The sequence below is a fragment of the Colletotrichum graminicola genome, assembly GCF_000149035.1.
Source record: "Colletotrichum graminicola M1.001 genomic scaffold supercont1.56, whole genome shotgun sequence".
Taxonomy (NCBI): Eukaryota; Fungi; Ascomycota; class Sordariomycetes; order Glomerellales; family Glomerellaceae; genus Colletotrichum; species Colletotrichum graminicola.
Window position 1 is genome coordinate 211525 of NW_007361060.1, and position 13890 is coordinate 225414.

At 56.3% G+C, this 13890-nt stretch overlaps 4 protein-coding genes across 4 annotated transcripts; 1 reads left to right on the forward strand and 3 right to left on the reverse strand.

Annotated features, from left to right (window-relative positions):
- Positions 1 to 526: 526 nt before the first annotated feature.
- Positions 527 to 1897, forward strand: GLRG_10143 (calcineurin-like phosphoesterase; the record flags this gene model as incomplete). Its single annotated transcript, XM_008100828.1, has 1 exon — positions 527 to 1897. The coding sequence occupies one exon, from the start codon at positions 527 to 529 to the stop codon at positions 1895 to 1897; it is 1371 nt and encodes a 456-aa protein (XP_008099019.1).
- A 607-nt stretch (positions 1898 to 2504) lies between these two features.
- Positions 2505 to 3811, reverse strand: GLRG_10144 (transaldolase; the record flags this gene model as incomplete). The annotated part of the gene is made up of 4 exons (XM_008100829.1): positions 2505 to 2741; positions 2813 to 3196; positions 3260 to 3543; positions 3742 to 3811. 4 exons carry the CDS (start codon positions 3809 to 3811, stop codon positions 2505 to 2507), a joined length of 975 nt encoding a protein of 324 aa, XP_008099020.1.
- Positions 3812 to 6350: 2539 nt separating this feature from the next.
- GLRG_10145 (tudor domain-containing protein) lies at positions 6351 to 9014 on the reverse strand (the record flags this gene model as incomplete). The annotated part of the gene is made up of 1 exon (XM_008100830.1): positions 6351 to 9014. One exon carries the CDS (start codon positions 9012 to 9014, stop codon positions 6351 to 6353), a length of 2664 nt encoding a protein of 887 aa, XP_008099021.1.
- Positions 9015 to 10336: 1322 nt separating this feature from the next.
- GLRG_10146 (copper/zinc superoxide dismutase) lies at positions 10337 to 11332 on the reverse strand (the record flags this gene model as incomplete). Its single annotated transcript, XM_008100831.1, has 4 exons — positions 10337 to 10359; positions 10423 to 10671; positions 10765 to 10944; positions 11320 to 11332. 4 exons carry the CDS (start codon positions 11330 to 11332, stop codon positions 10337 to 10339), a joined length of 465 nt encoding a protein of 154 aa, XP_008099022.1.
- Positions 11333 to 13890: the final 2558 nt, after the last annotated feature.

Genomic DNA, 13890 nt, shown 5'->3' on the forward strand with positions numbered 1-13890 from the left:
ACGTACCACCCACCCCGACTAGACCCGTATCCATCCTTTCACGACGATGTCCACCCCTTTTAAGCGATTGTGATAAGCCGCCGACCCATATACACTTTTTATTCGCCCCCTCCTGCAGCCCGTGGAACTTCTCGAAAGTTGCTGGCGGCCAACGATAAACTCTACGTGCCTGCTCGTCGTCTCATCTCAACCTTTCGACCCAAACGTCGGGTCTCGGAAGTCGATCCGCGCGCGAACCTCCTCGCCCTGCCCGTCTCCAAGACGAAAGTTACCGACGGCTGAGCTTGGACTTGCTGACACGAACCTCAATCAAGAAAGGATTCAGCAGGACACACACCCCCGAGAGGTCGACTTCATAAACCATATCAGTGGCGATCAGGTTGGGCAATCGTCGCGCGTGGAGTCCCAAACCCTCCAAGGTCGACGCCGCAGGAAGAGAAAGGGACTTGACTCTCTCGTGTCCGTCCATCGAGAGATCAACCGTACATCCCACGAAAGCACACCCGGCCCCGGCACAGTCGTTACAATGACGTTCGCTGCCTTGCGCCGCAGTGCGGTCTGCATCGGCGCCCTCTTCATCCTCACCACCATCTTTCTCGCCGCCACCCGCATCGCCTCCTCCCTCGACTTCTCCGCCAGCCGCTCCTCCCCCGCCAGAGACGTCCCGGCCCCGCCACGCTCCCCCGCCGACGCCCCCATGTCCTACGGCTTGAACGCCCGCCCGGGATTCACCGACCTGTCGGTCCACATCGCCTCCCTTCCCGAGCGCCACCGCCCCTCGCGCGCCCATCCGGGCCGCCGCCTCGTCATCGTCGGCGACGTCCACGGCATGCACGCTTCGCTCGAACGCCTCCTCGACGAGCTCCGCTTCGCCGTCGCCGCAGGCGACCACCTCGTCCTGGCCGGCGACATGATCAACAAGGGGCCCGACTCGCCCGGCGTCCTCGACCTCGCCATCCGCCTCGGCGCCTCCGCCGTCCGCGGCAACCACGAGGACCGCGTGTTGCTGGCCCACAGGAGTATGCAGAATACCCACGTCGCCAACGAGGACGCTCACGGGAACCCTGTCATGACAAAGGGTGAAGAGATAGAGGGTCAACCCAAAGCGGAAGAACCGAAGGACGAGCCGAAGTCTGCAACCGCCGCCGAAGTCGACGACAATGATGAGGAAGAAGACGACCTTGAGCCCGCCGTCTTCTCGCACGGCGACTCCCAAGAGCGCGCCACCGCCCGCAGACTCTCCCGCAAGCACCTCGCCTGGCTTGCCTCCCTTCCCGTGATACTCGAGGCCGGCACCATCGAGGGGCTCGGCGACCTCGTCATCGTCCACGCCGGCCTCGTCCCCGGCGTGCCCCTGCCTCGGCAGGACCCCTGGGCCGTCATGAACATGCGCGGCCTCGTCTACCCGCGCGAGGAACTCCGCCGACAGGAGGCCAAGCGCGCCCTCGAGGACGCCCGCAAGGCATACAACGCCGCGTCCCTCATCGCCGTCGGTCCCATCACCGAGACCATGGTCGAGCGCGAGCACGAGCGGCGCCGCCGCCCCGGCGACCGGGAGCCCGCCATCCCCACCGACCGCCACGACGGCGCGAGCAGCTGGCCCAAGGCCTGGGACGCCCACCAGCGCGCCCTGCCCGAGGCAACCCCCCGCACGGTTGTCGCCTACGGCCACGACTCTAAGCGGGGGCTCCACGTCGGCCAGTACACGTTCGGCCTCGACTCGGGCTGCGTCAACGGCGGCGAGCTGAGCGCTCTCGTCATCGAGGCCACGGCCGAGGGCGTCACGCACGTCGTCCGGAGCGTCTCATGCGCCGGAGACGAGGGCAAGAAGAAGAAGAGGAAGGGCAGGAAGCACAAGAAGGGCAAGAAAAGCAAGAAGCAGGAAGACCAATCATAGAGTCGGAGCTGCGTTTGTTTTTTTTCCATTTGCTTTTTTTTTATTTATATTTTTTACCCTCCCCTATGCCAGAGCGTTGAAAGGGGCTCATGATATATACCCTACTTGCAAAAAGACAGAAGAACGGGGCGATCTGTGTTTCCCGGATAAAACTAAGGAGCATGGAAGTGTAAGCCGATTTTCTTTTTTTTCCAAAAAAAAGAAAAAGAAGAGAAAAAGGGCCGGAACGACTTGGGTCGATGAAAAATGCCCCCCAAGTCGTGTGTCTAAAAGACGGACAGGAAGATACAAACAACTGCAACAGCATCCCGTCGACAATCGTATCGGCGACGATTGGGCGTTGCGCCGCATACATATAAACCTAGTTGCCACGAACCAGGCGGAAGCAACTACCCCGTTTGTACAGTAGCTACTTTAATGAAGCATAATATCGTCTTGAAAAGAGTTCTCTGGCATAGCGCCTCATTTTCACTTTTCAGGTGCAGTGCGTGTATAGTGGGAATTGTGTTGTTTTTTTATTTCCATCTCATTAAGTCATTCTCACATCATGATATATCCTCCACACACATCCCTAACGCCCTCATTCCCATATCCCGTTGCAAACAACTCATGCCTCGACCTTGGCCTTGATGATGTCCTTGAGGGTGACGGCGTCAGCAGCGAACTTGGAGATACCCTCACGGAGCTTCTCGACGGCCATCTGCTCCTCGTTGAAGTCGAAGCGGAAGAGGGACTCGTCGTTGATGTACGACTTCTTCTCGATGTCAAGGCTCTGGGCCGCGGCGGCGTCGAGCTTCTTGGGGACGGGGGCGTCGGAGTTGAGGAGCTCCTCGAGCAGGTTGGGCTGGATAGGTTGTTAGTGGTGTGCCAGCAAGCAAGTGGAGGGTTCAGGGACCGGGAGGGGGTGGGACATACAGAGATGGTGAGGTAGTCGCAGCCGGCAAGCTCGGTGATCTCGCCAGTGTTGCGGAAAGAGGCACCCATGACGATGGTCTTGTAGCCGAACTTCTTGTAGTAGTTGAAGATGGTCTGGACGGACTTGACACCGGGGTCCTCCTCCTTGGTGTACTCCTTCTTGTGGGCAGCCTTGTACCAGTCGAGAATGCGGCCGACGAAGGGGGAGATGAGGTAGGCACCGGCCTCGGCGGCGGCGATGGCCTGGGTAATGGAGAACATGAGGGTCAGGTTAGTGTTGATGCCGTGGTCACGCTGGAGGATCTCAGCGGCCTTGATACCCTCCCAGGTGGAGGCGATCTTGATGAGGACACGGTCCTTGGAGATGCCCTGCTCCTTGTACAGCTGCAGGTGGGTTTGTCAGTATCTCAGCAAGCAATTCAACGAGGGGGCCGGGGGCAGACGCACGTCAATGATGTGCAGGGCCTTGTCGACGGAGGCCTTGGTGTCGAAGGAGAAGCGGGCGTCGACCTCGGTGGAGACCTTGCCGGGGACGACCTTGAGGATCTCCTTGCCGAACTCGACGAGGAGGGAGTCGAGGGCAGCGTCGACCTGCTCGTCGACGGAGCCGCCCTTCTTCTTGGCGTAGGCGACGGCCTCGTCAATCAGCTTGGCGTACTCGGCCTTCTTGGAAGCGGCGAGGATGAGGGAGGGGTTGGTGGTGGCATCTTGGGGCTTGTACTTGGCGATGGCTGTAAAGTAGCATGTTAGCTTTCTGTCCGGGTCGTCGTCGGCAACCTGATGGGATTCTCCGTCGTCAATTGTTCTTGATGGATTGGGGTGCGGCGGTGGCGAGACGTGCCATCACACGAGACAGCAACAACATAATGTGAGACATTTTGGGGCGAGGGGGGGGGGTCAACGGGCTAGCAGTGGCGGGGTATACTGACAGGCAAAGTCGCCAGAGTCGCTGACAACGACGGTGCCGGTGGCCTTGAGCTGGTCGAGAGAGGTAGACATTTTGTTTGATGATGGATGAATGGTGACGGTTAGGTGGGTGGTATCAAGAAGAGTTTGACTTGGAGAGAGAGAGAAAGAGAGAGGAAGATGAAAGTAATAGGTGAGAAAGAAAAAAGGCGGACGTGAGGTTATAGAAGTAGTTTGGGATCTTTGTTGAGGGAGGAGCGCACCGCACCACCGGGGACGAGGGGTAGCATTTGTCCCTCACCTCACTGACACTTTCTAGACCCACACTAGGGGGCGGGTTGCTGCGTATCCGTGTACTGTACTTACCGTACTGGAGTAGAATAGTGAAAAACCGCCAGGATACACCCCATTTGAACTGATATTGGATACATGAATAGACGTGACGGCCTTCCAGAATGCCGATCACCCGTCTTCCTCGCCGACACCATTTTCGGCAGGTTGTTGGTTTATCTTGTGATCCTATTCTGCTGCGCAATGCTCTGATATGCCATGCTGTGCTGTGCTGTGCTGTGCTGTGCTGTGCTGCGCTGCGCTCATGTCAATGAAACAACACGAGCAACACCAAACACGACAAGCCCACCGTCGCGCAGTAGCCCACCGTTTGGCGGGGTATTACGTCGACGGTCGCGGCTATCGTGAGTAAGGCTACCTACCTACCTGCCTACCTGTACCTTCTTCGCTTTCTAGCTGGTGCTAGGCTAGCTATGCCGAGGGGGTCCGGTCCATAACGGGGGGGGGGATGTAGGGACCCCTCTCCCCCCTCCACCACCGACCTTTCGCCCCTCCATGACCCAGAATCAGCGTCATATCCCCAGTGTTCCGTGGACACCCGTGGGCCATCCCCCCTCGACCTACCAACCGCCTCGTTGATGCGCCGTTTGGAAATAGCAGAGGGTCGCCGAAAGATGTCGACTTTTCTTGGTCTCAAAAGGGTCGATGAAGATCCGCCCGCGTCGCAAGACCCTGTCGAATATCTGTTGTCTGCTTGGTCCAAGTGGCCGGGGGTTTCGGGTCCCCTAGAAAATCGCTCGATGATTTAATACCACCTACAGTACGGAGTAGTGTACTATGTACGGACGGGCCAACGTCGACGTAACATCCCCATAATAAAACACCAAAACGGAGCCATGCAATCGCGAATCGCCATGGGATTTGTCCATACTGCATCTCTACCCGAGCTGCTTGAATCGCTCATACAAGAAATGCAAGGACAAATTGGAAAACCAAGGCACACGGCTGCAGAAGCGAGGAATACCGCTGGCCAAGCGACCAAGTGGGATGAGAAAGGCCCGACTCGAGCAGCATCAGTCCCTCTCTTTATTTCGGTGATGGGCGATGTACGAGAACGAATGTTGAGCCCCATGGCCATCGAAACCTACCGCAGACGCCGTCAAACGCCCTAACTACCTATCCGTTCATCCGTCCGTCCCGGCTCGGGAATGAGCCCTGGGTTTACTCATCGCCCCTTGCTCGAGACTAGTGTAGGCCTTTCTCATATACCTATGCAGCCTGTTCTTCACTCACCCGAAAGTGACCAAGTGGCCGAATTAGGAAAGAACGGTACAGCATCGCGAGACCCGCGCGTTCGGCTATTACTCAGCTCCCTCCAAAGCCCACGGAGGAGTAGAATAAGACAAAGAAGAGGAAGAAAAGAGAGAGAGAGAGAGAGAGAGAGAGAGACAGACCATTCGTGTTTCTCGCCTTTCACCACGTGCTCGCCATCACTAGCCATTGGCCCAAAAGCTCTCGTGCCGGGATCCCCCAATCGTCATTTATCCGTCAGATCCGCAAGCCGCTTGAATTGCCGCTTTGCCATAGCCTTTTTTACCGTTATCTCTGGGCGACATTTGCTAGGTGTTGTTCCCTCCACCCCCGCGCTGGAAGGGAACGAGTTCCGTTATCGTGAGAAAATAAAAGCCCAGAGGGGGAGAGAGAAAGAGAGAGGGAGAGAGGGAGAGAGAGAGAGAGAGAGAGAGCCTGTACAGCAGCACTTCCGCGCCAATGTCTGGCGAGCTTTTTTCCCGGTCACCATTCTAGCCCGCTAAAAAAACGAATAAAAAACGCCAAGTCATTCCCCCACCTTTCCCAAAAACACACCCCCACTCGAATCAGGAAACTCCGGCTCCAGCAGGCTCTACTGGCTCTTTCCCGTGTGCTTCTCTGGCCTTCCACCGCCTCCCACCGTACGTACCGTGACCTGCTCGGTTTTCCTGACCCTGGTCTCGCCTTGGTGGGAAGGAGACGTTGCACCGACCGGCCGACCGTCCCGCCCACCAAACGGCACCGGCGAACAACACCACCCCATTACGTAAACTCCGAGAACCAACAACCGTTTGGCTTTCACATCTCCGTCACAATTCGGAAATCCAACTCACACCAACACCTCCCATGCAGCCATGATTGTGAATGCCACGAACTCAAAAACAATCGTATCGGCCAACCTGATAAGGTCTCATGCCGCCTATTGATTCATGCAAGGCTACTGGGAATTATGTATGGACTTTTCCTGAACCGCCGCCCCCCAAACCCAAAGATATCTCCCTATCCTGCCCATAATCGTCGTCCGCTTCCTTTAGTCCTCGGTGATATCACCGTACTCCCACATGCCGAGTCTCTCCTCCTTCGCCTTGGCCTCCACCTCTTTTAGGTGCTTCAGGTAAGCCGCGTGCTGGCTGCTGCGCTCCCACGCCTTGAGCTTCTTAGGCACCATGGCCTGGCCGTTGGCAACAATCTCCTTGTTGATGGAGTCGTTCGGGCCCGGCTTCTTGTCACTTGCGTTGTAGTCAAAGAGCGTAATGTAGCTGACACCCTCCTTGTTGTCAACAAAGTCGAAGCTGGCAACCAGCTCCTTACCCTCAGTCAGCTCAGCGATGAAGCCGATAGACTCTGAAAAGTATTCGGGCGCCGTCGGCAGCTGCAGGAACGACAGTGAGGCGTCGGTGGCCTGCGCCTTGAGCTTCTGGACGGTGAACTGGGGTTGGTCCAGCGGTCTCAACTTGGACCAAGGCTGCTTCTCCGAGTTTCCGTAGTCAATGTAGACAACCTCGGCCACCTTGGCCGCGCGGTCGTTGGAGCGAATGCGCGCTCTGTACCACTGGCCGTCGGCCGAGAACTGGGCCGCGACGTAGTCGCCGGCCTTGGGTGCATCACCGACAGGCTTGCTGTTCTTGGAGTCCAGGTGGAACTTCTTGAAGTCGTTCATGAGCGTCGTCAAGGCGGCAGTGCCCTTGCCGATCTCCTGGATCTTGATCTTGCCGTTGCCATCAATGTTGGTGATCACTACGTCGCGGTAGTCCTTGGGCTTGTTCTCGTAAGCCTCAGGGGTGTCATTGGTTGTGGTGTCGACGGGCGCCTCCTCCTCTTCCTCCTCCTGTGACGGGTCCCAGCTGTGCCACATACCCTTGCGGCCCTCCTTGGCCTTCCTTTCGGCGGCAAACAGCTCGGTAGCGTTGCCCGACTTCTCAGCGGAGTAGGCGTGGACGGAGGCAAGACCCTCCTCGACAAGCAGCTTGGCAAAGTTCTCGCGGTTGATGTACAAGTCGCCGATGAACCCACCGACCTTGTCAATGTCATAAATGTCAACCTCGACATCGCGCTGGTTGCAGCGGCGGTTGGCAAGGTCAATGGCCTCCTGGCCAAACTCCTCGCCCTTCTCGCCGCGGGGACCCGGGGCGCGAGGAGCGCGGATACCGCCCAAAACCAGCGTGAGCTTGATGCCCTCACGAGGAATCAAAAGGGTGAAACGAGATCCAGACTTGACAAAGTCAACAACGGCGGGCACCTTCTTCTGTCTTGACAGTGTACCAAGCTGGATCTTGGCTTTTTGTTGAGACTCGGAAACGTCAACAAACTGCTTGATCTTGGGCGCCTTGCCAGACCAGATACCCTTCTTCTCTTCTTTGGCCTTCTCCTGAGCAGCGAGAAGCTCATCATAGTTGGGCGAGCGGTCAGTGTCGTCCTTGCGGTGGCGGATCACAGAAGCGTAGCCCTCCTCGACCAAAAGCAGGCCAATGTTCTTGCCCTTCTCAGTCACCGTGGCAACTTCACGAGCCTCGAAACCATCAGCAGCAGGCTTAGAACCATCAATGCTAATGCGGACGTGCTTTCCGATGATTTTCTTGCGCAGGAACTCCTTCGCCTCATCTTTGTAAGGCGCCTCAGACGCTTCGTTGTTGCGGGGACCGCGGACACTGCTGAAGTTGATTCTTTTCTCGTCGGTGCCAGCCTTGTTGCGAACGATGATGGTGTCCGCACCGATGACCTTGGCGACCACCATGTCGGAAGACGAGGCATCGGCCTTGGCAACGTGGTGCTGATGCATGCGCAGCTTCTTGCCCTGGGCAGTCTTCTCAGCAGCACGGAGGCTGGCCATCTTCTCGCCGAGCATGGTAGAGTGGAAGTCGTTGCATCTCGCAAGACCCTCGGACAGGAGGAACTCGGCGATGTTCTTGTTGCCGTTGGGGTGGATGATGGCCGCAACCAGCTGTCCCTGGGCACTGGCGCCAACGATATCAACCTTGACGCGACGCTGGAGCAGCCTTTCCTCGACGAACGACTTGGCCTCGTTTCCGAACTCCTCAGCAGGCTGGGTCTGGCCGGTAGACTGTATCGTTCGCTCAGTGGTCGGCGTGCGGATTCCGGCAAGCAGCGTCATGACCTGCACGTGCTTCTTATCCGAAAGCAGAAGTCGCACGAGCAGACGATCGCCACTAAGGACCCGCTCGACAATTCCATCAACGGTCTTGCCCTTCCACTCGTTCATGAACTGGGGACCGCCGAGGTCATTCTGAACCTCAATGTGGCCGCCCTTATCGGACCACACACCCTTGCCGGCGTTCTTGGCCTCGGTTTCCAAGTTGCGCAGGTTCTCGAGACGCTGCAAAATCGCTTCGTCGTCTTCCTTGCGGCCAGCGTCTTCCCTGACCTTGAGCCATCCGGCCTTGACGGCTTCATCGGGAAGCGAGGGGCCGTCCTTGGAGAGCAGAGCAGTGCCGAACTCACGTCCAGAGGGTACAGTGTAAGCTACTGTGCATTGGATCTGCTTGCCAACGACGAGTTCCCTGAGGTATTCTCTTGATTGGAAAGCGAAGGGCTCGTCGCCCTCCTTGCTCAAGCGAGGCGCGCCAACATATGCGAGGGAGAAGGTCTTTTCGGCTTTCGGGTTGTTGGGAGCGGTCAAGACGAGGGTGTCGCCACTCAGCACGCTCTTGACCTTGGCGAAGAAGGGCTTCGACATGATGGATGATCAATGAGCGACCGGGCGTCTAGAAGATACACTGTACCAAGTTAGTGCGCTGTCCATTTCGAGCTGCTTGCAGTGGCCGTTGAATCTTTAGTGTTCATTGTCTCGGTCTTGCCGTCGCAGGTAGTCTACAGCAATAGCTTGCTTGTAGACCTTTGGCATAGCAAAAGTAGCGGAACTGCTGCACAATCTGTGACTCCTTTTGCACATGCGGCTGAGAAAACAAAGAAGTGTGCTCGGATGAGGGCGTTTGCAAGCTGCATGGATAGGTGCAGTGTCTCCAGGCAGCGACATTAGCTAGCCGTGGACTGAACCATGGACGGAAAGGGGATCCTTCGGTAGCAGTTGTGACGAAAGAAAATCCAATTGACTTACGGATACAGTATAATGAGAGGGAGATGGGAGCGAATATGACAGAGAGGAAGGAAGGGAGAGAGAGGATGCGGTGATGGATTTCAGGGAAAAGGAAGAGTTGAGAGAAGAAGGGGTAACAACAGGTGATCATTCGATGAAGGTTCGACAGTCAGTCGTACCTACCGCCTTTTTGACAGCTTGCCTCAATTTCGCCGGGTCTTGAGCAAGCAAGTGTGGGGAAAGGAGGTTCAGGGACCACACGGAGGCTGCAGGCAGGGGTAGCAGCTCGCCGCTGGCCAGTTGCAGGCGGCGGGTGGCTAAGCGAGAGCGGGGTTGGAGCTAGTTTACTTAGAAGAGCTTATGTAGGGCATTGCACCTTCGGATTTCGTGCCTAGTAAGGACAGCTTCCTTCCCCTATTACATGCGTAGCATCTAAGCCTCCATAGCCAGAAGGACAACAAGGCATCGTTTGGTGACCGAGGCAATAGTTCGGCGTTGTGACCGGTCTAGGGGCTGCGTGGATTCAATTGGATCTTATGTGCATCAACTGTTCTCTCACCTGTACTATGTATGACAAGCAGGATGGAGTATCACAAATGGCCGGTGCTCAGGTAGAAAAGCAAGCACAGCCACTTGTGATGCCAGTTCTACCGCTGTTCACGTCATCTCTTACCCCTCACAGTGCAAGGACCAACCCCACCATCACCACCGAACAAACCAGTTAAGACATCACAAAGGCCGATACATCACGATACGAGAACAGAAATTACGGTACTTTTTATTTTATTTTATGCACAGAGTACGGACCGAAGCTCGAGGCCGAGTATACCATCGCGATATCGGAATTCAGCAACGAAAGCTTGTCGCCTGGTTATGGTAGCTTCCGAGGACCTTCAAGCTCGATAACCCCGCCTCGGGCCGCACTTCGATCCGGACAACAGCTAGATTGGGGACCAAGACACTTAGTTAGAGATGCCAATGACACCTGCAAAATATTGTTAGACCTCGTCTCTTTCTTTTGGCACAGCATCCAGCAGTAGGTACTTACCGCAGGCGGGGCGGGGACCGGCGTTGCCAGTCTTCTTGGACTCCTCGTTTTCACCCTTGCCGAGGTCGTCAGTGCCGCCGTGGACAACGACAGTGCGGCCGATGACGCTCTCGGGGCCGATCAGCTTGACGTGCTTGTCGGTGACGGTGCCCTTGGAGTTGCCCTGTCCATCGGTCTCGATGTTGCCAAGGTCACCGACGTGGCGGTCCTCGTCTTCGGGGGCGCCGTGACCCTTGTTGTGGGGGTTGACTGCAGTGTTCCGTGGTCAGCAACCTCGTTTCTCTTTCACCCAAAACTTTCTTGCCCTGAAACAGGGCTCGGGATACCTGGGGATGATCTTACAGTGAGGGCCGGCAGAGGTGCAGCCGTTGGTGTTGTCACCGAAGGTGTGGATGTGCATGCCACGCTTGGCGTTGGGGTCGTTGCCGGTGATGTCCCAGGTGATCTTGGTGGGAGCGGACTCGGACTCCTGCTCGAAAATGACGGAGCCGGTGACCTTGGAGTCACCACGGACGACAGCGACTAGAACACAAAGTTAGCAACCGGCTGATCCTCGTCTTCAATTTCTTGCTGGGCCCCTTCCTTCCCACCCTCCCCATCGGACAGAACACCCCAGGCTTCTCCACGACGGGAACGACGGAAACCATCTGCACTCGGACCAAGCAGGTCGGGAGCTGCGAGGCAAGGGACGCGAGAATGGAGTCGATCGAGCTTGCAGATTGGCCAACGGAAAGTTGTTCCCAGTCGTGGCATGTTGCAGAGCCATCAGGGTGTTTCCTCTTTGCCTCACTCTCCTCATGAAAAAACCCGCTCAATCCAGCTCAAATGCATGGTTGGACTGCGTGACCCCTCCATCCCCAGTGCTGCGGCTCAGCACATATAAAGAGTCGTACTTACCAGCCTTGACCATTTTGAATGATTTCTGTTTTTGTTTCTGGTTTGAATTGGTTTGTTGTAGCGTGAGGTGGTTACTCAATCGACAGTTGTTGGGGAGAAGAGCGATGAAGGTTTATGGTGCAAAGAGGGGAAGAAGGTGGAAGTACCTTATGGAGCCTTTGGGGGGACCACCAGCCCCAGATGGAAAGACAAAGAAAGAGGCTTACGCCCGCCAGGATAGGACAGGACAGGATGCAAAGGCGGCATGGCACAAGATTGCACAAACTCTGAGCCGAAGACGGGGAACAATTCGGAGATCCGAGTACCAGACGCTCGCCGCCTCGCCTCGCTCTCCTACTCGTCCAGCATCCTTCCTCGCCCACTGATGCTCCCCCTCCCCTCCCCTCCCCTCCCTAAGTCCGTATCTCCCCCTCTTCTCCGTACCGGCCCGGCTGGGTGCCATCTTATGCTTGGATGGTGGGGGGATGGATGGCCTCTGCCCCGCTCTGGCAGTATCTCATTGTCGTCATCTTGACTGAAGTGGGCTCAGGATGAGCTTTCGAGCGCAGCTGGTTGGCTTGCTGTCGCCGTGGCATTTAGAACGCTTACAAATGCATGATGCAGCACGACAGGAACAGCAGGCAGAGAGAGAGGTTTACCAGTTGCCTTGTTGCTGCTTCGACTCCGCGTTGTCAGAACGTGAACCATCAACCATTAGCACCAGGGTGAGGAGCCGATGGTCGGCCAGCCAGCCGCACAGGGCACTGGTCCCACATTTTCGCTGAACAGCCCCTCACTAACACCTCCCCCGAGGTCGGGCAGGTTAGCATCACGATCACGGCACGGCGGCACGGCAGAGCAGAATCGCCGCAAGCCGCAAAACGTGGTCCGAACCTGCCTGGGCCAGCAATCAAAACGACGAGGCATGGCAGGCATCCGGCTGTTCCGATCCATCTGCAGTCCTGACAATTGAAAGATTTCATCTTGCTGAGATGAGGCGCCGTAATAGGCTTTTACTGTCGTTGGTCGACGACGCGCTGATACGGCGGGGAGTAGCCCAGTAAGTGTCCAGATCGGGTCGACAAAGCCACCCGCAATCGCGAGCTGCAGCCATTTTCATCGCGATGCACTGTACTCTGTATACGCCGCCGACACTATCATAAAGCCCTGGCCTTGAGCTGGAGGGGCAGTTGCAGGGCTCATCCCGAAAACAAACAGATCTAACGCGTCATACAAGTCGTTGCCGTGGCTGGACGGTGGCTAACATGTCGGCATTGAAACATCTGTTCCTCCAGGCCCAGCAGCATTATGTGCTATGGTGTGTTGTGCTTATTCAGAACAAATGCTCGCCCTCTTCGTAAACGTAGACCCTCGGAGCAGTAATCAATTGCAGCCAAAGCAGTCTCGATATCAGGATTGCAGTTGTATCCGTCCTTACCCGACTGGTTCGTCTCGCGACGCTCGCAGACAGGAGCGTCAAGGGACGGGGAACCCGAACAAGTGGAACATATTTGAGGCAAAAGGAGCCCCTCCCCCGACACGCCTCCTGCATGATGCCGAACTGACCGGCCAGTCGCGTTTGGCATCCGTCCGTTTAGGAATGCTGACGAGTGCAGAGAACCAATCCCACGAACCGTGTGCCGTGCCCTCCGGATGCAGTCAGCCCTACGGACAGAGAGGCTCATGGTCCATGCCGCAGCATGGTGGGAAGCTTCCGGCCCTGCCGACAACTCCTCTTTCTTTTTTTTCTTTTTGTTTTGTTATCAACAACAATGTCTGTGGTTAGTGAAACGGGACAGGTAGGGGATTGACTTGAAAACAAAGCTGGTTCCAGAGGAGGGTAGCTTCGCTACCGTGGGCGTGGGTGCCGGATGCGAGATGTGAGACAGCGACGGCCACGGCTCTGCAGCGCACGGGTTGAGCACGATTCTGGCGGGACACGTGGAGAGAAACTGGCCATCTCCGCATCTCATGGTTGCAGACATTTCTCCTACTAGACAAGCCTAGGTCTGTCTGGAGGGGGAGGTCGCCGGCGTGCCGACCACCTCAATGCCGTTGTGGTATGATACTCAGTGTATGGATATTGATGGGCAGTAGGCCGAGAAACAAAGACAAAGGCAAAAAAATACCAGTGCATTTCCGTCTCTGACCGTCAAATGAGATGAAGCTGGGGGCGGTTAGACTGGAGCTCCCGCGGGAGGCCAAGGAGGTATGGTCCTTGTCAAAGGTAGTATTGGAGGACTTTCTAAACGAGGATAGAGTTCGCTAAAACATTGATATCCACCCGGTAGGGACCCTGAATTGTTGGAATTTTCCGTGCGCCAAGGGCGTTGGACAGGCTGGACCTGAAGTGAAGTGAAGTGTGATATGATGATGTATGATTGATGGTAGATTTCCAGATTAACCTGCTGTTCAGGGCCAGGCGTCATTTCAGCTCGGCCCATAATTAGAGAATACATGACCTATTCCAAACCAGTTCACGGTCGAATTTCTTCTTGTATACCCTTGTTGGTATTGGAATGAACCACCCTCTCTTATAGGTAGGTAGTTTACATGATGGTGAACATACACCCCAGGCAGTCTGATAATGCA